Source organism: Zootoca vivipara, chromosome 6 (assembly GCF_965207765.1).
Source record: "Zootoca vivipara chromosome 6, rZooViv2.hap1.1, whole genome shotgun sequence".
Classification (NCBI taxonomy): domain Eukaryota; kingdom Metazoa; phylum Chordata; class Lepidosauria; order Squamata; family Lacertidae; genus Zootoca; species Zootoca vivipara.
The window spans coordinates 58981072-59006661 of record NC_142589.1 but is presented as its reverse complement, the minus strand read 5'-3'; the positions used below and the strand labels follow the sequence as shown (position 1 = coordinate 59006661).

The following is a 25590-nucleotide window of genomic DNA, read 5'->3' as shown; positions in this document are numbered from 1 at the left end:
TGCGGTTTCCTCGACTTACGAGTTTTTAGATGCATTTTCCTTGACTTACAAATTTTTTCGTTTCCAATGCATTCCTATGGGAAACTTCTTTTCCTATGGGAAACTCGACTTACGAAGTTTTCGACCTACGAGTGTGCATTCGGAACGGATTAAATTCATAAGTCAAGGTCCCACTGTATATGATGTCAGGTGTGGGGCAGGGATAGACAAGGCCGGACCAGCTGTGTGACCAGGTTCTGCATGGAGAACTCCATTGCACAGCCATTCCCTGCAAAAGGCAGGGCTGGTCAGCTGGCAGGCAGTGAGTTCAAGACTGCTTTCTGCAAGGATTGGCTGCGTGACTGTGTTTTGTGCGGGGAACTTGGTCATGCAGCCAAAGCTTTGTTGACAGATTTGCCAGGCTTACGCTGGAGCACAGGTTTGGCCAAGCCCCTTGTGCTGCAGTTCCCTAGTGCCTGACAAGCCAGCTGGATGTTCGGCACTTGGGAACTGTTGCACAAGGGACTTTGGTAGGTTGACCAATTGTCAGTCAGTCATCTGATGTCATAATGATGCTGGGTGTTTGGCAGGTGGGTTGTCCCGCCCACTTGTCAAAGTTGGCCTGCAGGGCTGGGGGACAGAAACGTCCCCCATCCCTGAATTATAAGTTAGATCACAAAAGGGGGGGGGAAACCTTTTCGCCTGTTGAAGGCCAGGGTGAAAATGGAATGCACACATGAACAGTAGGAATCCTTCCTTGCAAGGGTGCAGTAGGCCTCGGCAGGGAGATTCATGGCACCTCCTGGAACCTTGTAACAAGCCAGCCCTTTCCTCACACGAGTTCCGCCCATTAACAATGGGCATTTTATTGGTAGTAAGGATATGAGCCTGCCATACTGGGCTTGTGCAAAGTTTATTGAGATGTGAAGCAAAAAGAGTCCCTGCATAAAATGGTGAATTATATACCTCTCCCAACCACAACTCAACCCTTCGTCTGATTTTTTGCCCCTTTCCTTGGGTACTGCAGTGCTGAAAAATGCCTTTGCTTAACCGGCAGACTGGGCAGCCTTCGTTAATTTTCTTCAAGGACTCCACTAATTAATCAAGGTTTTTCAGCTTCATTTAGAGGCGGTGACATCCTGCACGCTTATGCAGTTTGCTGAAGGTTGATCCCTGAAGCTTCAGCATTTTTTGCTTCCTCCTGGTGAAATCAATAGCTTTCATCTGCATCTCGGCTGCCTTCTCTACAAACAGAATCTATGGCTGCTGCTGTTTTTCCCCCACCCCTATTTCTGCCCAGAGATCCTAATTGCTTAGAAGAGAGGTTTTGGCGAAAGAGATGAGTGGCAGCCCCTTCTGCCCATGGCCAGGATGTCACAGGCTGCCAACTCTGGACATAGGGCAGAAGCAGGAAGCCTGTGGCCTTATAGATGTTTCCATAGAATCATAGTACTGTGGAAAGGACCCCAAGGGTCATCTAGTCCAACCCTCTGCAATGCAGGAATTACACCTAGAGCATCCCTATCAAATGGCCACCCAACCTCTGTTTAAAAACATCCTATGAAGGAGAGTCCTGAGGGAGTCCATTTCGCTGTCAAATAGCTCTTATGGTCAGAAAGTTCCTCCTAATTGTAGCTAAAAATCTCCTTTCTTTTCATTTGAATCCATTGGTTCACTTCCCACACTCTGGAGCAGCAGAAAAAAGGCTTGCTCCATCTTCCATGTGACAGCCCCTCAGATATTTGAAGATGGCTATCATATCACCTCTCAGTCTTCTCTTCTTCAGGCTAAACACACCTCAGCCTGGATAGGTCAGCTGGTTAGAGTGTGGTGCTCATACCGCCAAGGTTGCAAGTTCAAACCCAGTAAGGGACAGCTGCATATTTGGTTTGGACTAGATAATCCTCAAGGGACGTGGGTGGCGCTGTGGGTTAAACCACAGAGCCTAGGGTTTGCCGATCAGAAGGTCAGCGGTTTGAATCCCCGTGATGGGGTGAGCTCCCGTTGCTCGGTCCCAGTTCCTGCCAACCTAGCAGTTCGAAAGCACGTCAAAGTGAAAGTAGATAGATACCGCTACAGCGGGAAGGTAAACGGCGTTTTCGTGTGCTGCTCTGGTTCGCCAGAAGTGGCTTTGTCATGCTGGCCACATGACCTGGAAGCTATATGCTGACTCCCTCGGCCAATAACATGAGATGAGCGCCGCAACCCCAGAGTTGGTCACGACTGGACCTAATGGTCAGGAGTCCTTTTACCTTAGACCACGGGTGTCAAACACAAGGCCCGGGGGCCAAATCCGGCCCGCCAGACCTCGTCATATGGCCCGCCGAGCGCCCCAGCCAGTGGGACCCAGCAGTGGGACTTTGCTGCTGAAGCGCCGCGCCAACAAAGCGCCGACAAACAGCTGGGGCCGGGGAAATGCTTTTTGCCCCTGGGTCCCTTTGCGCTCTTTTCTGGCGCTGAATCAAGGCGGCCCCCCCTTCCCTTTCTTTCTTCCTCTCTCTCGTTCTTATTCTTTCTTTCCCTCTACTTCCTTCCTTCTTTCTCCCTTTCCGTCTTCTCTCCCTCTTTCTTTTTCTTTCCTTCTTTATTCTCTTCCTTATTTACTACTCTTCTTTCTCTCCCCTCTTTCCTTCCTTCCTTCCTCTCTCCCTCCCACTCCCTCTTTTCTTTCTTTCTTTCTTTCTTCCTTCCTTCCTTCATCCCCTCCCCTCCCTCTCCCTCTCCCTCTCCTCAGAAACATAGGATGCTGCTTTATACTTCTGGCCCTTAAACCCTGGAACCAGGAGCAAGGGCGTACCCACCACGGGGCAAGTTAGGGCAGCTGCCCTACTCTAGAAGCCAGCTGCCCCCCCCCACAAGGGCGTACCCACCGCGGGGCAAGTGGGCCGCAGGCTGCCCCTCCCTAGAAGCAGGGCTGGTGGGCAGAGGCGGAGCACAGCCCGGCGGAGCGCGAGTTCGCCATTCCCGCCGCGCCGCGCCGCACCCTCCCTCCAGCTCCCCGGCGCGCCCTCAGGCAAGGCCAAGCACGGCGGGGAACCAGGGAGTGCGGCGCGGTGGGCGGGAACATCGAACTCGCGCTCCGCTGGGCTGGGCTCCGCCTCCGCCCACCAGCCCTGCTTCTAGGGAGGGGCACAGCCCGGCGGAGCGCGAGTTCGCCGTTCCCGCCCACCGCGCTGCGCCCTCCCTCCAGCTCCCCGTCGCGCCCTCTGGCAAGGCCAAGCGCGGCGGGGAACCAGAGAGCGCGGCGCGGCGGGCGGGAACGCTGAACTCGCGCTCCGCTGGGCTGGGCTCTGCCTCCGCCCACCAGCCCTGCTTCTAGGGAGGGGCACAGCCCGGCGGAGCGCGAGTTCGCCGTTCCCGCCCACTTTGTGGCCCCTCCCCTTCCGTGCCTTGGCTCCTCCCCTTGCCCCCCCTAGTTTTGATCCTGGGTACGCCCATGACCAGGAGAGCAGCTCCGGTGAGTCAACCTCAGCCTTTGGTGGCTCACTGGCAGAACATCTGTCCTGCATGCAGAAGGACCCCAGCATCTCCAGGTACTAGTAGCTCTGCAAAGGTCCTGCATGAAACCCTAGCGAGCCTCCACCACCCAGTGCAGTTACCAAAAATCATTTTTCAATAAATTGTACAATAATTGTACATTTGAATACCTACTTGCCATTATTCTGACTGTTTCTGCTTTCAGAGCTAGTTATTACTTACATTATTACAAAAAACAGTAATAATTGAATGCAGTGACAATAATTTATGATAATAAAGAGTGGACACATAGTCCTACAGATACAACCGGCCCTTTGAGGGTGACCAAACTGCTGATGCGGCCCCCGATGAATTTGAGTTTGACACCCCTGCCTTAGACCCTGAGGGTTACCTCAGGGTCCCTTCCAACTCTATGTTTCTATGAATCTGTGAACTGTTCTATGAATCTACTAGCTGACCCGGCCACACATTGCTGTGGTTCTTTCCTGTGATCCCCCCCACCCTGTCCCGATCCATGACGTATCCTGCCCCTCATCCCTGTGTTTTGGTAGGATACCCTTCCCTCTGTTGTCCCTGGAACTGTTGGCAGGAACGCCACTTGAGGGCGCTGTTTGACTTGGTGGAAAACCAGGTTTCTACCTGCCCAGATGTGAGATGTCAGGGATTTTTGTCTCCAAAACGGTCGGGGAGTGGCCTGGATCGTTGTGTCAAAATTTCAGGACGATTGGTCAAGCGGTTACGGAGAAAAGTTCGGCCGACACTTTCAAGATTTTTACATTTTTAGATAGATAGATGATAGATAGATAGATAGATAGATAGATAGATAGATAGATAGATAGACTCCCTCAACCATTCCTCATCAGGCTTAGAGCTCTCATCAGTCACAGACTAACATTTTTTTAATAAACCACCAACTCATTACAAAATACTTCTTCAGATACACTGAAACAGAAGTCACCAGACCCTTATATATAGTGAGAGGGTGGGGAGGGGTATTACTCAGAAGGGTGGTGGGAATGGCATAGCTGCCAAGTTTTCCCTTTTCTCGCGAGGAAGCCTATTCAGCATAAGGGAAAATCCCTGTAAAAAAAGGGATAACTTGGCAGCTATGGAATGGGTGATTGGCTGATAGGTGTGGTAAACCTGTTGATGACTGTTAACGACTGCAATTGGTCTTACAGGAAAAAGCAAGGGGTGAGATGACTAAAATTTATCTTTATCTAATGAGATAAGAATCCAATGTCTCTATTCAGACCAGGTCTCTCCATGGTTTTAAGTTTGGTAATAAGTTGCAATTCAGCAACTTCTCTTTCCAGTCTATTTCTGAAATTCTTTTGTAATAAGACAGCTACTTTGAGATCTTGTATAGAATGTCCTGGGAGATTGAAGTGTTCTACTGGTTTCTCTGTGATTCCTGATGTCCAGTAACCTGGTCCTAGGCCATGCAGGGCTTTACCCACCCATAGTAATAACTTGATGTTAGCTTGGTAATGTCCTGGCAGCCAATGCAGAACTTTCAGCACTGGTGTAATATGCTGATGTGGAACAGCCCTGGCCCGAAACCGGACTGCGGCATTCTGCACTAGCTGCAGTTTCTGAGCCAATCTCAAGGGTAGCCCCACATAGTAGATGGAGTGCAAAGCTACACCATAGGGCAGGGGTAGATGGTATGGTTAGGAGTGTAGCTGGTTCGATCTTTGAGATTGTAAAGGGGCAAAAACTAAGAGGCATGACGGGAGTTGGGAGTCCAAGACCCGCCTGGAAGGGCATAGGCTCCCCACCCCTGCTGCAGGGCTCGCATTATTAATTACAGTTCTTGTTATTATCATTTAAATGTATTAATTCCTTTTTTGCCACAGCAACTCAAAGCGACTTGCAATATTTTAAGCAAAAAGAAAACACATGCACACATGAAAGCCAGCGTTAAATGATAATAATAAAAAACCTCTACATTAAAGCATCCTACCCACGCAAAAAGACCATACATAGTTAAAAGCCAAGGGTGTGGTTAAAAAGGAATGTTTTTGCCTGGCACCTAAAGATTCGTAATGGTGGCGTCAGGCAAGCCTCCCTAGGGAAAGCATTTTGCAAGCTTCAAGTCACAACTGAAAAAGTCTGTTTCTTATGTTGCTACCCTCTGGACCTCCCATGGAAGGGGCACATGAGGAAGGCCTCCGATGAGCCTCGCAGAATCTGGGTGTGCCCCCTGGGTATGCAGCATACCTTTAACTCTGCAACCTACACAACACCTGCAATGCTGCTCGCTCTGATCTAGTCTGCACGATGGCCCAGGCAAATCTGCATTTCTAAACTGGTTAGGCTGAACATACTGCAGAGAATCCCTCTTTCGCTTCTGCCCACTTTGGAGTCCTAAAAGGTTCACCAGGGCTATACTCTTAATGATACTGTCTCTGAGCAGGCAGATAAGCCAAAGTCCAGTCCAGTCCAAAGACTCTTTCACAACTGCTGTGAGTCCCACCTGAACTCTGGGTTGATGACTCAAGTTAGAAACCAGACACTGAACTTGGTTACATTTCGTTCCATTCTGCTGAAAAGGTTTAACTGCCTAGCCCAAGGCTATGGGGATAAGGTAGGACATATCTATATCTTTCTTTGCCCTAACCTGATGCCCTCCAGATGTTTGGGGAGTTGTAGTTATCTAGTGCTCCTCCCCTTAAAAAATGTTTAGGGGTACCCTCATTTTCCTACTCATATTGAAATACTGCCCCTCAATGAGGCCAAACTTAGATCCACAAAATGTTTAGGGGTATGCGTACCCCTGCATCCCCCCAGAAAAAAGCACTGTAGTTATCTATATATAATTTAAAACAGTTGGTCAGTCAAAAAGATGTGCTGAGCCCCGCATGAGCATGGTACATCGCTTCCCTTCCTTTGGTGCTATTTGCATGTTAAGGTATGATGTTAGCATATATGAATGGAGAAAGGGAAGAGGTCCCATATTAGTTCTTAAGGAATTCTGGCCAAATACTCTGTCTGCAGATGTGATAGTTCTGGCAGGTGGAGGAAAACACACACACACACACACACACACACACACACACACACACACCTACTTTCATCATTGGGGCTAATGTGTGAGGGCCATTTTCAGGAAGTATGAATTCAATGGGTTTGCATTCGATTTATTTATTTGGCTTTGCCTTTTATATCCCACCTTTCCTCCACGGAGCTTCAGGTGGCAGACATGGCTCTCCCTCCTCCATATTATCCTCACAACAGTGTGAGGTAGGTTCAGTTAAGAGATGATGACTGGCCCAAGGTCACCAGGCAGCTTCCGATGACTGAATGGGGATTTGAACCCTGGTCTCCCAGCTCCAATCCAGCAACCTTTTTTTTCGATTTTTATTTTATTTTTAATTAAACACATATAAAATATGAAATAACCAAACACTGTAAACAATAATTACATTTCAAAAAAACAAAACAAAAAAACCCAACATTAACAAAACAAAACCCTCACACACACAGACAAGAATTTCATGATCTTAACCTCGTCCCTAATCATTGTATTTAGACTTCCTCGGTTCCTCCTTACTGCGATTCATTACATATTTATCTGTTAGCAATTTCTACTTCATGTCCCTTTTTAACTTTGATTCCCATATATTTATACCTTACTCCATCCAAAACCTTAATAGATATTACAATTTTCCTTCAACACGAATCTATTTTCGTAAGCTACAGCTCCCTATATCTATCAAAAACCCTTTCTTATTACTCTATTTCAATATTGTTCTTTTTCAAATAGTCTTTGAAGCTCTTCCAGTCGTCTTCCACCGTTTTTTCTCGCTGGTCTCGAAGTCTCCCGGTCAGGTCAGCTAGTTCCATGTATTCCATCATCTTCATCTGCCATTCTTCCACCGTCGGTATTTCTTTCATCTTCCAATATTTCGCTATCAAGATTCTCGCTGCTGTTGTGGCATATAAAAAGAATGTAGTATCCTTTTTAGGTATTTCGCTCCCGACTAGTCCCAATAGGAAGGCCTCTGGTTTCTTTATGAAAGTGTTTTTCAACACTTTTTTCAATTCATTATAAATTCTTTCCCAGAAGTCCTTTATCTTGGGACAAGTCCACCACATATGATAGAAGGTTCCTTCCACTGCTTTACATTTCTAACACTTATTATCATATGTATGATACATTTTGGCTAATTTTACTGGAGTTAAATACCATCTATACATCATTTTCATAACATTTTCTTTCAATACATTACATGCAGTAAATTTAATAGATTTTTTCCACAGCCTTTTCCAATCCTCCATCATTATATTATGCCCAACATCTTTAGCCCATTCAATCATTGCTGATTTCGTTAGCTCATCTTTTGTTTGCCACTCCAGCAACAAGTTATACATCTTGGAAAGATTTTTTGATCTCGAATTCAATAGCAGCGTTTCCAATTTGGATTCTTCCAATTGAAAATCTATTTTTTAATCATTTTTAAAAACCTCATTAATCTTATGGTATTGGAGCCAATCACTAAGTCCCTCGTGATGTAGGGCTCCATCGGGGGCCGCATCAGCAGTTTGCTCACCCTCAAAGGGCCGGTTGTGTCTGTAGGACTATGTGTCCACTCTTTATTATCATAAATTATTGTCACTGCATTCAATTATTACTGTTTTTTGTAATAATGTAAGCTCATTCCCGCCCCCACGCGGATCACATTCCTGCGTCGTGGCGCGTGTGTGGGAGGGGATGTAAACGAGGGAAATTTGAACAAAAGGTGGGGATCGACGGCTTCCGGGGGGGGGGGGGCTCAACTAAACCTTCGGCAGGAAGGAGAAAGCCACTGCTGGGATTAAAAACCTGCAGATGGAAAGAGGGCTTCCCTCTCCCGCCCTGCGCACACCCAAACCCCGCTAGGCAGGATTCCACATGCTGCAACCCACCCCATGCTTTGGAGAGGAGCAGGAACATGCGGTGCAGCGCCAACTCCCTGCCTTGCTTTTGCATCCTCCCTCCTCAGCGCCAGAGTCCCTTCCCCTCGCGCTGAGGGAGGGCAGCGGATTTCCCGAGGAGGAAGGCGGTGGCAGCCCCAGCGGACGTGCATCTTCGCCTCAGAGCTGCTCTTCCCCCCACCCGCACTGTTGTCGTCTTCGCCGCCGCCTCTCCCTACCGGGACTGCAGGCAGAGGAGGCTTGAAAACCTCCCCCCCCAAAAAAAATTCCCCTCCCACCTACTCAAACCGCGAGGCGACTCCATCTGGAGCCCTACATCACGAGGGGCTGAGAGGAGGCGGCGGCAGAGCGGGAAGAGCAGGAACCCGTGCCGTCATTGCCGCCTCCCTCCCAGCCGCCCCCCGGGAGCAGCTCCGCTGGAACTGAGAAGCCAAAGGGCGGCTCGGGGGTGGGGGGCAGAGCAAAAGCCAGGCACCCTCCCGAGTGTCTATGAGGAGAAAACGGGGGAAGAGGGAAGAGAAACCCGGCTCCATCAAGAGAGCAACTGTTGCGCTTCACCTACTTCCCCCTCAGGCTCACTCCGCGTCCCTTTCGCCCGCTCGCTCGCACACCTCCCGGATGCAGCCGAGGAGAGGAAGGGAAGCGGCGGGCGGCGGCTCCCCAGTGCCGCCTCACTCGCTCTCGGAGACAACAGCAAAGCCCGCAAAAAAAAAATCCAGCGCTGCTCCGTCCCGGCACCAACTTTGCCGGCGCCGCCTGTAGGGCTTTCCTACCTCCTCAACGGGCTTCCTCCTCCTCCGCCTGCATCTCACTTCCCCGTCTGGCCGCTGTGCCACCGCCTCCCTCAGCCTCATTCGAAATTGAAATTCCCTGGCCAAGGCAGTCAGTGCGGCTCCACCGCCCTGGCCTCCGCCTGCAGCCCTGCCCCCGGTTTTGACCCTCGGCCAATCGCAGGCTCCAGAACTACTGTCAGCGGCTATTGTCGGCGGCGGCTACGCGGGCCACATGACGAGGTCTGGCGGGCCGGATTAGGCCCCCGGGCCTTGTGTTTGACACCCGTGTTCTAACAGATCCTTATATCTGGTCCATACATTAAACAGTGGTTTTCTAATTATATGATTTTAAAAACCTTTGTGTAGTTTTATCTTATCATACCATATATATGCATGCCAACCGAAAGCGTTGTCAAATCCTTCCAAATCTAATATATCTGTATTGTCCAACAAAAACCATTCTTTCATCCAACATAAAGCTGCAGCTTCAAAATAAAGTTTCAAATCTGGCAGGGAGAATCCCCCTCTCTCTTTCTTATCTGTTAGAACAGTGTTTCTCAACCAGTGTGCCTCCAGATGTTTTGGGACTACAACTCCCATCATTCCTGACCACTGGTCTTGCTAGCTAGGGATGATGGGAGTTGTAGTCCCAAAACATCTGGAGGCACACTGGTTGAGAAACACTGTGTTAGAATCTTATATTTTATTCTGGGTTTTTTCCCCTGCCAGATAAATTTAGATAAAACCTTTTGCCACTCTTTAAAACACTTTGTGTTGTCAATTATCGGTAATGCTTGGAATAAAAATAACATTCTCGGCAATACATTCATCTTAATAACTGATATTCTACCCATCAGAGACAGCTTCAACTTATTCCATATATCCAAATCTCTCTTAATCTCATTCCACATTTTGTCATAGTTCTCTTTATATAAGCTTAATTTTTTTGCAGTCATGTTAACACCCAGGTACTTCACCTTCTTTACGAAACTCAAGCCAGTAATTTCCTGTATCTTATTTTTCTCCTCTGATGTAAGGTTTTCCCCCCTAAAACCTTCGTTTTAGACTTATTTAGCTTAAACCCTGCAACCTAACCATTACACCACACTGCCAACTGAACTGAATGCCTCCCCCATCCCTATCAGTGGGTGCTTTAACACACACCCAAGAGGGACATGGTCCCCGATCTTTCAATCCCTTCCAGCCATGCTCATGTTAGCTACTAGAGCCTGACTGATGAAAAAATCATTCAGAATAGTGTGTGTGTGTGTGTGTGTGTGTTAGCAGGTGGACAATTCAGCACCCCACACCTCACTCAAAGCCCTTTGCCAATGCTTGTGTGCCCATTTGTCTCAGGCCCCATCTGCACTACACATTTGAAGCAATATCATATCACTTCAGACGGTCATGGCTTCCCTCAATGAATCACAGGAAATGTAGCCTATTAAGGGTGCTGAGAATTGTTAGGAGACCCCTATTCCTCCACCCTCATGAGCTACAATTCTCTGAGTGGCTTAAGAACAAGCAAACTCTGGGAACTGTGGTGAAGCAAAAGAGATTTCTGACCAAGGATGGCACAGCTTACCAAAGCAGTTGTCTCTTACGTTTTAGTTTCCACACATGGGGAAATTGCAACCACAGAGTCTCTAATTGGGAAATCACAATGCATAGCCATGCAGAACAGGACTCAAGGTCAAAAGAGGCTCAAGGTGCTTGCATAGCAAAGGAATAAGGATACAAAAGTCTATGAGGGAGGAGGAGGGGACTGGTAGACCTAACACTAATGCAGGGAAGAGGAACCTGCAGCCTTCCAGATGTTGGGTGCCCAACTCCAAGCATCCCCAGCCAGCCTGGCCAGTGGTGAGGGGAGTTGTAGTCCAGCAAAATCTGGGAGGCCACAGGTCTTCCACCCCTATACTATTGCTTTTGGTAACCATAAGGTGTTTATATTGCTGGGGGGGGGGGAGTTTAATAGCATCTTAAAAGCAAACGTATTTTTTGTGTTCATGGACCTCCTGAAAAATGTGTGTAGTGGAAGTGTGCAATAATGCTTAGGTGGTCAGGTATCAGTCCTCTTTGTTACAGTATAAGAAATATCCCTCTTTGAAGTTTTAAAAGGCTCTATATACCAGTGTTTATTTTAACCTACCTTGAAGCCAGATTTCTCCTCCTCCAATTTCGTCTTGCGAAGTGCGGTTTCCCATAGGTATGCATTGAAATTTAATCAATGGCTTCCTATGGGGGGGGGAGTGCAAAAAAGGCGCCGACTCACCCGCCATGGCCGCTCCGGAAGTTTTTAAGGCTCTGGGGAGGGGGAAGCAGGAAGAGGGCCAGGGAGAGGCTCCCTCCCTCCTTCCCCAGCAGCCGGACCCTCGCGCCCAACCAGTCTTCCGAGTCTACCAAAAAATCGCAAAATGTTGTCTTGCGATTTTTTGTGTGCCGCGAAGCGTTCATCTAGTGAGCTACCACTGTATTCTGAATTAGGCTCAGGATCAGGTAGCTGCTGAACTACTAGTTCGGACCCTAGTGGAACATTTGGGGGGTTACAATTGTTTTTTAAACTGTTGCATTAAGAACTGTTGCATTAAGAACTGGAAAGTGTAAGAAAAAATATCTATTGTGAAAGGAACACAAGAGCCCCGGTGCATCAGACCAGGAACCCCAAATTTCGGCCCTCCAGATGTTTTGGACTACAATCTCCATCATCCCTGATCACTGGTCCTGTTAGCTAGGGATCATGGGATTTGTAGGCCAAAACATCTGGAGGGCTGCAGTTTGGGGATGCGTGCATCAGACCAAAGGCCCATCTAGTTCAGCTTATTGTTCTCAAGAGTTGAAAACCAGATGCCTTTAGAAAGCCTGCAAGCAGGACCTAAGCACAACAGCATTTTCTCCTCCTGCAGTTTCCAGCATGTGGTACTCAGAGGAATACCATATCTGACACTGGCCGCAGTAGTACACAGGTATCATGACTAGTAGCCACTACAGATGGATGCAATTGTCAGTTTCAATTTTTTCCAGTCAGCTCAGTTCTCCATATTTTCATGTGTGTGCATTTTAGTATGCATTTGTCCTAATCTACACATTTTTGCATGCAGTTTCCCTTAACAGAATGCATTTTGTATGTTGGTTTCATTTTGCACGTTTATGCACGTTATCCTGGAATATGAATTTTGTACCCATTACTTGGCTGGAAAACTGCATGGCAAAAATCTGAACGGTGGATTTTGAAGGGTATGTGTGTCTCACTTTGTGCATTACATTAGGAAGGGTGGGTTAGGCAGGTTCACATTTAAAGGCAAACAAAACTGAATTTCTCCCTCATCCCTAGATTAGTCACTGACAGCCTTCCTATCCACGTCCTGCGTAAAACTAGAGGGAACAGCTAACTAGCTGCATAGGCCTGGCTCCAGGGAGTAGAGGCTTCCTTAGTGCCCACCCCCCAGCTATCTTATGGGTGGGCTCCTCCTGTAATGGTAGCTCTAACTTCTAAGCTGCTTCCCACAACCTGCCAGCCCTGCCTTCTGAATTACACAGGCTGCACCCCCAAGGCATTTATGTTAGGGAGCACAGCATAAATAAGTTGGTGGCCCCAGGGAGTTTAGGTGTGTGACCTAGAGCTCCGACAATCAGTGCCACAATCAGGCTACCCACTCTGTCCCAACTGCCCAGAAGGAGACAGCCTGTCTTTCTGTCTAGTTGTGGTTTGGCAGTGACACCAATCTGAGCTCTGGGCCACACACACAAACTTGGTGAGCCCATTTTAATTCTGCTGACCTGATCTCAACATACAGAGACTGACGTGGGGTTGGCAAGACTGGCTGTGCAGCCTCAAGCTCCAATCAATGCCCCTACCCCAGTCCCCACCACCTGGTGTCATGGGCAAGCAAGTGTCAGGGTAGTCACAGAAGCAGTGGACACAATAGGTTTCTGATTGGGGCAAGTTCTATGGCAAAGTATGTTGCTGCATGCTGGTGATAGGCCTGTTCTCTCCCTCTGAGACACACAAACTCCCCATTCCCCCGGGAACGTGCCATAGATTTCTGGGAACTATAATGTGTAAAGCAGGCATCCCCAAACTGCAGCCCTCCAGATGTTTTGGCCTACAACTCCCATGATCCCTAGCTAACCGGACCAGTGGTCAGGGATGATGGGAATTGTAGTCCAAAACATCTGGAGGGCCGAAGTTTGGGAATGCCTGGTGTAAAGGGTGCTGGGAATTGTAGCTCTGTGTGTGGGGGGGACTAGTATTCCCAGGATTCTTTGGGGAAAGTTCAAAGTGATATAAATGTGTTTTAAATGTATGGTGTGGATGTGACCACAGTTTGTGGCTTCTCATGCCCACTGGGATTATGAAGAGCATGGGCTCTGATTCAGTAGCACAGATTTGGAGCCTTTAGCCCTCCATCAGCCCCCAAAAGCATGGCCACCAACCAGGGGTGTTGGGAATTGGAGTTCAGCAACATCTGGAGGGCCAAAGGTTCCTCACACCTGGGGAACTGAAAAGCCCTACTTCCACCAGCACTGTTGTTGCAGTCACATGGCAGCATTGCAATGACAGTGCTGGGAAGGCTTGAGGACCCAAGCCTACACCTCTGGGCCTGCTTCCAAGGGTGTCATTTAGGCATGTTGCTTCACTAAGGGATGGGGAACAACTCAGTTCCTGGTTGCAATTTAAGCAAGCAGCAGCCAGCACTCAACTTCTGTCATTCAGCTGGACAGAAGGGGAAGGGGTGAAAAAAGACGACAACAGTACCATCAACAACAATTCAAGGGGGAGAGATGCCCCCACAAGCTGAGCAGCATATTTAATCATCACCTTCAACAAATCAGTAGTGCAGCAATGTAAACAGAATTCAGGAGAACTTGAAAACTTGTTACACACTTGAATCAAGGATGGCCAGCTTCTACATTCTCCGAGGCCATTGTAGCCACCACCAACCCACCTTAAAGAGTGGCTCATGACCTCTTAAGTGTGTAGCATTCTCATCTGGCTACCCTCACTCCAATTACAATAATAAAAGACCACAATTAGTATTGCAAGCTATTTGATTTTGGTTTGCCAACCTGAGGCTGGATCTGGTCTCTGGATTGCCAACTGGCCACTCCTGACTTGGAGAGCCTGAAATTCCAGTTTGGAAATTAAAACAAAGCCCTCATCATCAAAGGTCAAAAGTCTTGAAGAGTTGCCCTTCAGTGTTAGATGATGGTAGCAGCGGAGGTGGGGGGTGGAGTGTCTGTCAAAGATGTATTCACCTTTGGGGGAGAGACAAGGTTTGCCAAGTATGAAGCTGGTTAACAGTGTTGGTGAAGAGAACAATGCAGGTGGCAAATGAAAGTAAATCACAAACATTACCATCATACTAAAAAAAGGGGAGTGGGGAGCTGGATTGTACAGTGTGGAAACTCTTAATCTCTATATCAAATTAGGTGCTCAAGGGAGGCTCCTGCGGTTGCTTTCAATAAACAAAAAGTTTATGAACCCCCTTGGTGACTGAACAACCGGTGTTTCTTGTGAGAAACAGACAATGAACATGTAACAAACGACAAATAAAGGGAAGGGGAATTGGGAGTGAGAAGAGGCATTCATCAATTGGGGATCAGAGGGAATAATCTTTTTGTCTCTGATACCCCCGCCTTTGTCTCCAATACCTCCCCCACCCCCGCTTTCAAACTGTGCAAATATTCTTTGTAAGATAGACAGCATATCAAAGGTATTTTTTTTCAAGTGGAAGAGAAACTTGCTGTCTTACAGTGTTACTGACTACACAAAGGGAAGGCTTCCAGTATATGTGTAGAGTGCTCTTGAACAATGCAGGGGGATAAGGGGAGTCATAGACGTGGAGGTATCACTTCTGTTCCCGCCAGTGGCAAGACTAACAATAATTTAAACACACACACAAAATGGGGAGGGGGACACTTTACAATTGTAAATGTGACCCATGGGGTAAATTCTTCCCATGCCCTGGAGACAGCAGTGCTTCACATTCTGCAAGCTCGGCCTCCTATTCCTTTTTGGAAATAAAATACAGTCCGTGAGAGATGGGGAGAGGGACCCAACAGTCCTTTTCTGCAGCTGAAGTGAGTGCTTTAGAAAAGAACACAGTCCAAGGCATCCTGGCTAGAGCAAAGCTGTGTTTTTTGCAGTCAGAACTGTCACCCTCCACAAGAGGGAGCATGTGAAGAAGATGGCCATCCCCGAGGCAAGCAGATTTTGGGGTGAGTAGCATAGGGTTTGTATTGCAGTCCTGGGCAAGATGGCACTTTTCACAGTTCCACAGGAGTGGTTTTAAATCCTGCAGCATTTCGGAACCAGCGCCTACCCTTCACAGTCTTTTGTTTCACAGCTTCTTTTGCCAAATTTCCCTTGAAGCCCAGATTCAAGTAGAGGCAGTTCATATTTTTTTAAGAAAAGAAAGATCTGCAGTAAACAAAAGTGTCCATGTAATACATTAGCAGTGCTATCCACAACACAGCAGGTTTCTGGAGGCTCCTTGTGCAACTGAGGAGCAGAACAGGCTTCTGCGTCATTTGCGGTCCCTTTGCGAGTGCCAGTCCATGGCTATAGGATTTCCTCCCGCTGGTTCTTCGGCTTCGGCGTCACCTGCCCATTGCGCAGGAAACCGTTCTGGTTGTGCAGCAGCTTTCCCTTCTCCCGATCCGGCCATGTAAAGATGGCTTCGTCGCTGTCTAGCTCAGATTCTGAATGCATCAGGCTAGTGTTCTGGGCCTGGGCTTTCTGCTTGCTGCCTTCAAATATAAACAAACAAACAAAAAAAGTAAGATAACCTATTCAGTAAGAATCTCTCTCTCTCTCTGAGTGTGTGTGTGTGTGTGAGAGAGAGAGACTTCTGCTGCATATTTTATATCAGCATAAGAAGCTGGTCCACCTAGCTCAGAATCAGGGGTGGAGCAACTCTAGTCCACAGGCAGTCCCGTTCTGGTCCCATTTTGGCCTGCGAGGCCACACTTCAGAGCGTCTGGACGGTTTTACACAATCTTGCTTCCAATACTATTTGTGCCTGCAAAAGTTTTGGGGTGGCCATACTGCTTTGTTTGCAATAGGTGTGTTTCCTGCCGCTTTCATAACACAAATAGTCAGTGGGTGGGTTTTGCTCTGTCCTGGTCTAAAAAAACCCCTTAAAACCCTTTGAATCTCTTTCCTAGCTGCCTACAGCCTGAACAAAGCTATCTGCCATGATGTGCCTTGAATGAATATAAGAGCAAGCTCCACCTTAGGAGCAATCACTCCAGTGGCAGAATTGTGTAGGGGTGAAACAAGCTATTTTGGGGGGGGGGGCAGAAACAAAGGCAGCATGCAACCCTCTGATGGCCTTGTTAGTACTTTTTTAAACTGTGTTTTTCAATGTGTGTTTCCAGAAATATCTTTAAGTCTCATTTTCCAGGTGGATTTTAACTGAAAATCCACCTGGAAAATGAGACTTAGTCCCACCTCCATTGAGATAAACGGAAAAGAATGGATCAGGGGTTGTCAACCTTTTTAGACCAGTGGGCAAATTTTGAATTCTGGGAAATTGCTGGGGTTGGGACTTAACCCAAAATGGCTTGCGTGGATAGCACAACATAAGACAGAATTATAGAGATAATCAGCCTTGACAACCTTATGCTTACCATAAGACAATAGTTATGGCCCTATTTGTGAAGATCACACAAAACTAATGAGCACTTTAAAAAGGCAAACTGAAAGACAGATATAATGTAGAAGTTATGCTGAATTCCTCTCGGAAACCCTCTACTGCCGAAAGTGCTCCTAGCACATGGGGGAAAGGTGACCCCCGTTTTGCTGCTTTTGTGGCAAGCATCTTGACATGCCCTGTTGGACACAACTCTGAGGGGAACAGACACAACTGAGTCACTGAAAACTCAGCTTTCAAGTAAACACCCACAGAGCTACAAGCTTCCCCTATGCTATGCAGTGATTTCAAAACCCTTGAGAATAGAAACCAGCCTGTGTCAGCATTCTGTGAATGCTAACCTCTTTTCTGGTGTCTTACCTGCTTTGGGATTTGGTTTTAACTCCAGGCTCTCTTGATCTGTGGCATCCAACATCTTGTATTTGCTCTTCCTTTTGGGTTTTCCCTTACGTCTTAAAAAAAATGGGGGGGGGAGAAAGAAACAGATTGAAGCTTAGATGGAGTGTGAGGCCCTCACAGAGAATGAGCACCTAACCCAAAAGTAAGAGTAGTTAACTTAACTGTTAAGGGAAGAGGGGTCTGGAAAGGGCTCAGGGCCTTACTCACTTTTTGCAGCAGCAGACCACCACCCAAGAAAAGATCCCCAAGGAGACCACGATAACAAACGATGCAATGACAACGTAGAGCACACTCCATTCTGTAAGAAGGACAGAGATAGAATCTCAGCATCATAGTTGGGGCTGGGGCTCGGATCCAGCTTCTGGGAGCTATGACCAGTGTCTTCAACAGGCCCAGAAAGAGGAACAGATATATATGACATTGGTCTCTGTGACTGGCAGGAAATATAAAGTGCCTGGATTGGCCAAGCCTTGAAACCTGGTCTTCTGCCTTGCCTGGCCAAGAACAGATTAGCACATTCTGCCTGCTACACTTCAGGCTGAAATGCAGGCCCTGGATCTGTCTCCAGCTCTCAGAACTTGATCTCAGGGACTATGGGTTGTAGACCTCACAGTTCAGGTCTGCCTAGGGGTATAACTGTATGCTGCCCTGGCTGAGCTGACACTGGCCCAGTTTAGACAATAATTGAAACCAAAGTTTAGATTATTATCAATGATTCACATCAAGCCTTTGACGCCCACACTTGAAAATTAAAGTTTCTCTTTCATTTTAGAACAAACCACAGTTTCTTATTCTGAATCAATAGAGGGAACTGTCATTTATTCTAATTAGTTAAAACAAACCTGGATCAATTTGACCATGATGATCGTCTGAACTAGGACATTTAGAATAATAGCAGGCTGAATTATGCTCCCGATGCCATGGGAGACAGAGGTGGAATCCAAATAGGGGCAGCTTCTCTGAGTGCATATGTGTAGAAGAGTAGGGTACAAATAACTGAACAATTAACAGGCTGAACTGAGGACAGGGCAGGGCAGGCACAGGCCCCCGAGGGATTTGCTAAGGAGCAGGGGTGCCAACTTGGGCTCCAGGTTATGGGTGCCCAATGGCTTCTGTGACATAATGTGACGTCGTGATGTCACGTTACATCAGTGTGCTGCACTGGTGCTTCTGAGGCCTGGCAGGACCTCAGAGGTGATCTCCAAGACCTTGTGTGGCCTTGGAGATGAACTGCCCTGAGACCTTCAGGTATAGGGTGGTATAGAAATAAAAAAAAATAAAAAAAATATGAGGCCTCTGACGTGACTTCTGGTTTGTACCAGAAGTCACATCAGGTCTGGCAGGATCTCCAACATCGCCTTGGGGGTCGCAATGGGCCTGCGACGCAACTTTCAGTAGAAACCAGAAGTCACATCGGTGCCCGTACTGTGGGTGCCCTTGCCTCCAGGGCCCCTATAGTTGGCGCCTATGCTAAGGAGTCCCTCAAGAAGTGGCTCTACAGTTCTATATTTGCATGCTGCACCAGGCTGGCTCAGGTACCTCTGCTGGGACTATAAGCAAAGTGGGATAGTGGAATGAGATACAGGATACATCTTTTGATGTCTCAACTGGCCACTAATGTGGGAGTGGGGTGCTGACATCCCCTCACTAAGCCCTGTCCTACCAATCACCTAAGATGAGGCCAGAAGCTGCTAAATATTTAAGACACTAGATATAGCACAGCTGCTGATTTCTGCAGAGATTCAGTGTGATCAGGCCATTAATCCCCTCCCTCAAACATATACGCTTCCCTGGCTATACCGAACCAACACCCAATACCCTTTGCCTGTTCTTCTTTCCCTTTGAGGGCTCCTTCTCCACAGTGGGGCATGACACAGAAACAAAACACTTTCTGCATTTAGGCACTGAGCCTCTTGCAGGGGCTGTTGCCTTATTAACCATGAAAGGAAAGAGAGAGTGGTTCCTACCACAGTTGCTCTCGCCATCACCTAGCTGCACTTTGATGAAGTTCTCCATCCAGAAAGGGTCACAAACACAGCGCTTGGTGAAGGAGTTGCAGTGCCCATGTTCTGAACAGTTCAACTGGCAGGCTGGAGGAGGGAGAGCCCAGTCAGACACCACAATTAAGTTTCACAGTCAAACTTGAAGGGATGAGGATTCAAACATTTCCCCACTGACTTTAGATTCGCAAGACAGCCCGGTTCAGAGCTCCATTTTGTTCCTTATCTTGGGCTCATGGTAATATGCACACATCTCACTTGGATGTACTGGATTTGCTTGTGGGGGACACTGATCAATATCATGACAGCAGGCCCTTGTTCATAAGGCAAGTCTGTGCTACATGTCATTGAGAAGTGCACTAAAAACATCTAGTGATGTTTGAAAGCCCCCCCCCCAAACCCTAAATACATGCACGAACATATGCACACTGGTGTAGAAAGTTATGTGCAAACACCGGGGGCTTCCCCTGCCCCCAATGTCATTTCTTGTCACTTTCCAAGTTTCAAAAATACATTTGTGATCTCTTTTGCTGAATCCAAGCTTGAGTGCCAGCTCTATAATAATGGTCAGTAGGGCTGCCTTTTCCTTATACAACATCACTGTTTGTTCTTGGTCAATGAGTAGCACCCAGTCAACTTCTGGTTTCAGCCTCAATGGCCCCTGAGGGAGATGCCAAACCCCAGTCAATGTGCATAATGTAAACTCCCTGCAGAACATAAATCCCATAATGCAACTGAGAGTTAGCAGGATGGTGGGTGGGTGTCTGTGTCACAATGGCAAAGGCAGAGGCGGCCAGCTGTCGAGAGGCTTTTGGCTTCTCCTTCACAAAGACACAGCTCCGCATTGCTTCTCATGTTTATGCCTAATTCCCTCTTTCTTGTGCCATCCCCAGAAGTGGGAGCAGTTCAGCATGCACCCTGCATCAGTTCAAGAAAGCAGCATTATTAATTGAAAACTTTTAGAAGTGCACAATGAGAAGTAGCTTTCAAAAAGAAAAAGAAAAAAGACTGATAATGGGAATAGAATGGAGGATAAAACCTTCTTTCTTCCCATAGATCAACTGCAAGGTCAAATATAGGGTGGAGAAGGAAGGCGATGAAAAGGGTGCTAAAGTGGTTATGCAGGACTGAAGCCCTTCCTATCAAAACAGTAATAGCACTGTGCTGCTGGTTCGTATGGCATGAACCATGGTAGTAAAATGCAATAGCTCAGAAAACTTGGCATAAAACTAGTCTAAGAACTCCCAGAAGAAAGGATCAGCAATAGTGGTACCAATACAACTGGGGGCAGGCATCATATACATTTCAAGGAGGTAAGAAGCAATCATATAAGGTTTTTTTTAAAAAAAGCAACATCTTAATGAGATAATGCCCAGGGAAAGATTCAAATTATGTGGCTTTAGGCAGATTTGTAATCCCACCCCCACCCTGCAACCTGCAATAAACGAGAATAACTCTGGTTTAATTTACTGGGCTCCTGTTTGCAATGATTCCTGAGATAACGTACATGAAGTGATCAGAACAACAGGCATGGTGGCTGAGGTTGAGGGAGTTGTAGTCCAAACCATTTGAAGGGCACCAGGTTAGTGAAGGCTGCTATAAGCAACCATATCTTCTCCCATTCTTCAGCTTGGTAGGAAAAGAACCATCACTGTCTGTTTCTAGCAGAAACATTATTGTTAGGATGCCTGTTGATGGAACATAGCATTCATTCTCTCTGGGATTTATCTATATGGAAAAATTGGGCTCCACTACGATGGTCATAGTTCAGTGGCAGAGCATCTGCCTTGCAGGCAGAATGCCCTAGATTCAATCCCTGGCATTTCCAGGTGAAACTGGGAATGTTCCCAGTCTGAAACCCTGGAGCGCCACTGTCATTCAGTGCTGACAAATCTGATTGAGATAGGCTCCATATAAGGCTGTTTTTTAGGTGCCATTGTCAGAAGCAGTCATTTTTTTTACTGTGATCCTCAACCGCACCCCAGATATGGTGCACTTACAGATGCAATGGCCTTAGGGAAAGTGAAACTTCTCACTGGAAGGAGGTGGTGACAAGAAATGGTCAGCAGCCACATCAGCTGTTCCTCTGACTTACTGACTGTATTGATCTCCAGCACTCGGAAGATGAGGAAACCTGACTGCTGCTGCTTCCGCAGCTCGTTCTTGAGTGACCAAGCAATGTCATGCCCTTTGAAGATCTGATGAGGAGGCTGATTCCGCACGTAGAACACCATCTTTGTGCTGCAATTAACAAGAAAATTGGGGATACAAGAAGCATAAATAGGTTTCTCTCCAGAAAACTGCAACTACTGGGGGTTGGGATGGGTGAATGGCAAGAACATAAAGATTTCCATAATACAAAATCTTCAGCAGGTCTCACCCTTACAAGCCTTCCTTTCCATTAATTCCTCAAGTTTCTTTGGAAGTGAATCTATGTTCTTTGAGAAGTCAGTTCTTGGAAGCAAAATAATTATGCAAAACCAAGGAACCAGACACACATATATCTGCTTTGTTTGCATGATTTATTGCCATTGCAGACTTCAGATTTTTTCCCCAGAGCAAAATATGCATGGCTCTGCTCAAAAAGGACAAAATGTGAAACAGCCCCCCCCCCCCGGAACCCTCTCTTAACAGCAAATCAAAGCAACAGCACCAGAATCCAGCCATGCAAAACCCAATCCTGTCCACCTGGCACAGATAAAAATGCTCCTTAAGAGAGAGAGAGAGGGAGGAGCACAAAAAAGAAAATAAAAAAAGAAAATGCGGCCATATTCCATTTACTTAATGCTTTCTTAACTGCAGCCAAATATATATTGATCAGAAGCAAACCTCTTCCTCTTCTGCTTGGAGGAAGAACGGTAAATGACTGGTCTGCGACTGGGATGATGTGAGGTGGGGGAGACGGGGTTAGAACTGAAAGCCCAGAGCACCTCTGTTTCTTGGCTCAAGTCATTAAGCAAAAGAATTTTTTCAAGGTTAACGAAAAGTGAACACTTCAGTTAGGTACCAGAAGATTCAGTCTGGATAGACTTGGCAGGAAGTGCAGATGCCCAGATTTCTGAAAGGACAGGGTAATGCACCAGGGTTAATCAAGCACAAGCTTAGGCAAGAGCTCTGTGTTAGGCAAGAGCATCCTGACGCATGAAGACCTAGGGCATGAGGATCCACAATGCAATCCAGGGCTCCAAGGTTTGTCCTCCTGCCCCCAAACCTAAGTCCTTATTCTCTGAAGAGGTTTGCTTTGCAGTGAAGCAAGGTTGACAACATAAACTTATGAAAACATATCCACACACAGGGTGCTTGAACTTGCACTTTAAGGCTGAAAACAGTTTTAGGTGCAGCCTTTTTTTTTTGGCTGTAGTTAAGCGCCCCTTCCCCCACCTTTTGTCTTCAATGGACATATGCAACTGGCTCTCAAATGAATGTGGGGTGCTCCTTCTCCTCCATGTGGGCTATCTCCCTTAGCTTTGGTTTCCAAACAACTGCATGGTCAGTGGCTCAAATTCCTGGCACTTTCTCTTCAGGTTTTTACACTTTATTAAATAATGTTCTAAGAAAGTGGGGGAGGATGGGGAGAGAGGAGTGGCGGCTTCATGGCAGATATGAAGGTCAGAGAACTAGCACTGTTCAAACCCAGCTTCTGCTGCAAACCTGGGGGAAAGCAGGTTTCCTCTGAGCTTGATACTGTGGAGAAGTTGACATGAGGCATGCATTGAGTGCATTCTAGCTATGTCTGTACACACCATGAAATTCTCATTATGAATTACTATTTTTCAAGTGCACACAAACTTACCTACAAAATATTCCAATCTTAAAAATCAACCTCCAGCACTCAGCTCAAAGGGGAGTACTGTGTTTTATCACTTTCCTATGTTTTTAAATGAGCAAATTGCAGGTGGTGCCTTCTAGAGTACAACTAGGTTGTCTGAGTTAAGACAGGTTAAGATCCCCTCCATGGACTCCTACCTCTCCTCTGTGTAAGGCTGAATCTTTTGTACGATGATGTCTGAATCCAGGACTCCCAGCAAAACGGCTATCTGACGGATGAACATGCCCTTCTGCCGTTCTGTCAGCTGGCTGACATTCACATCTAGTATCATCTCCACAAGGTTGTTCTTCCTCGGATCTGAAAAGAATGCATAAGTACCATCTCATTGATGCATTCCAGCTGATTTGAAAATTTTGGCTTGCCCCATTCCCAACAACACTTATTCAAATAGAAATATGAGCAAATGTACATGCTGTGTGAATCATTGCATCCCCAGCTTGGCACAGAAGCCAACCCAAGTAGACAGGTTGTGCAGAGCATCCAAGAGATTCAGACTTTGGAAAAACTCCAAGAGAAGTGCACAGCTTCTAGCAACTAGACTGTTTTATAATCACATGCTGAACCAACTCCTGACCTCTTCCCCCCCCCAAATTCTTCCATTTCCTGATGCTCCCCATCAGATTCTGCTTAACACCTCTCCTCCAAATCTCATCTCAAAAAAGGTCTTTGTTAGCACCACCCTCTGGCTATTGAAAAAAAAGAGTACCACAGATACTACACCCATTTTCTCACTGTTCGGCAGTCACAAAACCTTTCCCATGCATGTATTGCAACAATTATTACTGCATCCAATTACAAACAGGATTCCAGTTCTTACAACTGTGTCAAGATATCATCAGATGTAAACTTAGGAAGATGGAAAATTGGAGAAGTACTGACATGCAGTTGAAAATATAATCAAAAGGACCCATGGAAGGGATGGGGGAAAGTCAGAAGGTTCAGAGTAATCTCGATACAGTATTTGGATTTTGTATTGATTTAGGTTGATGGTTTATATTTTCAAAAATCAATAAAAAAAGATTATAAAAAGATATCAACAGATTAAATAAAGAGAGCCATATATGAAGCTATAGAGGGATCTGGTATTGTTTAACCAGTGTACTGCATGTCTAACAACAGGATTTGCTTCCGAGTAAACTTGTAGAGGATCAATCATACTTCTCATGTATTCAGACTGATACAGGGCCTTAGTCTCGAGAGCTACCGGTAGTGTAAAGTAAGGTCTAAGAGTATGAGCTGGGAAGTAGGGATGGGAGGACCAGTCTATTTACCTTCAGTTTGCTTTCTTAAAAAGTCATCCTGAATATGTGTCATCATTTTGGTGTGCATTTCTCCTAATACACACATTTTTGCAAGCAATATCCCCAATCATGTGGTTTTTTGTACAAAATTCACAACATATGGAGAAGTGTGAATTTTGAAGGATAGTTGCATTTTGGTTCACAATCACATACTGTTTCAAGAAATGAGAGTGAGAGTAAGGTAGTTTCATACCCAAACCAACCCCCGCCTCCTGCATCCCTACTAGGAAGTCCTCAGTCCAAATCTCACCTCACCCATTAAGGAGGGCTTATGGGTGCCCCCTTCTCTATGTCTCTATCTCCACCTCCACATCTATAATATGGAGTTAGTAATCTTTACAATATGTAGACCATTATTACTAAGGCACTGTTTGTGAAGTGCTCTGAACACTCAAGGAATGTGCATATATTATTGAAAACCAATAAATGAATACTTTTAAAAGTGTGCATATAAATGCTAATTATTATGATTAATTAGCAAGTTTCTCTTCCAGAAGATCAAGTTCATGTGAGTGTATGAGTGTGTGCTTGTGTATGTGTAGCTCACCAGGTTTGACTTCCACTGTGGCTCTGTCCATATCACTCTCCCCTTTGGTATCAGTCACTTTGAGATGGAATGAATATGTCCCCTCTACCAGGTTGGAAAGGAACAGCACTGCATGGTGGTCTGAGTTGTTTAACACCTCCTGCATTTAACAAAAACATACAAGGGTGATGATGCACCTTGCAATCCTGTGAAATACAAGAGAATATATCAGAAGTGCAGGGTCCCAGGGAGACCTAGGGGAGGAGTATGAAACCTATAGCCTCCTATATGTTACTGGACTCCAACTCCCATCTTCCTTGACCATGCTGGCTGGGCTAATGTGAGTTGGGGTCTACCAACATCTGGAGGGCCACAGGTTCCCACTTCTGGTCTAGGGTGACCTCTTCTAGAGCTGCATTTTCCTGAAACATTTCATACCCTCCCTCACTGTAACAAGTACCAGATTCCCCTAGGCAGAGGAGCGTTAGAAGCAAGCTAGGCTGTTTTTTAAGCCAACAGCTTAAGAGAAAAGCCATCTTCTTCCAGATACCCTTTTGTAAGCAGGACTTTGAAGGAATCACTAGCCTTTGGAGCACTGAGACTATTGTGACTTTCAACATCTGAACTCTAAGAACATGCAGCACAATTCAGAATGTTGAAGAAGAAAAAGTAAGTACATGGAGTCCTAGTCACAAGACACATTTGTTGGTATAGTGAAAAAAATCAGGGAC

At 46.5% G+C, this 25590-nt stretch overlaps 1 protein-coding gene across 2 annotated transcripts in view; it reads right to left on the bottom strand.

Annotated features, from left to right (window-relative positions):
• Positions 1–13912: 13912 nt before the first annotated feature.
• The window catches only part of KIAA0319L (KIAA0319 like), a 56137-nt gene continuing 44459 nt past the window's right edge, over positions 13913–25590 (bottom strand). For both annotated transcript variants that reach the window (XM_035120970.3, XM_060275814.2), the window contains exons 15-21: positions 24881–25019; positions 23170–23329; positions 21299–21444; positions 19171–19293; positions 17411–17501; positions 17165–17256; positions 13913–15899 (exon numbers count right to left, since the gene is read on the bottom strand). In XM_035120970.3, coding sequence (XP_034976861.3) covers positions 15712–15899; positions 17165–17256; positions 17411–17501; positions 19171–19293; positions 21299–21444; positions 23170–23329; positions 24881–25019 — 939 coding nt within the window. In that variant the 3' untranslated portion in view covers positions 13913–15711. The remainder of the gene's footprint in view (positions 15900–17164; positions 17257–17410; positions 17502–19170; positions 19294–21298; positions 21445–23169; positions 23330–24880; positions 25020–25590) is intronic.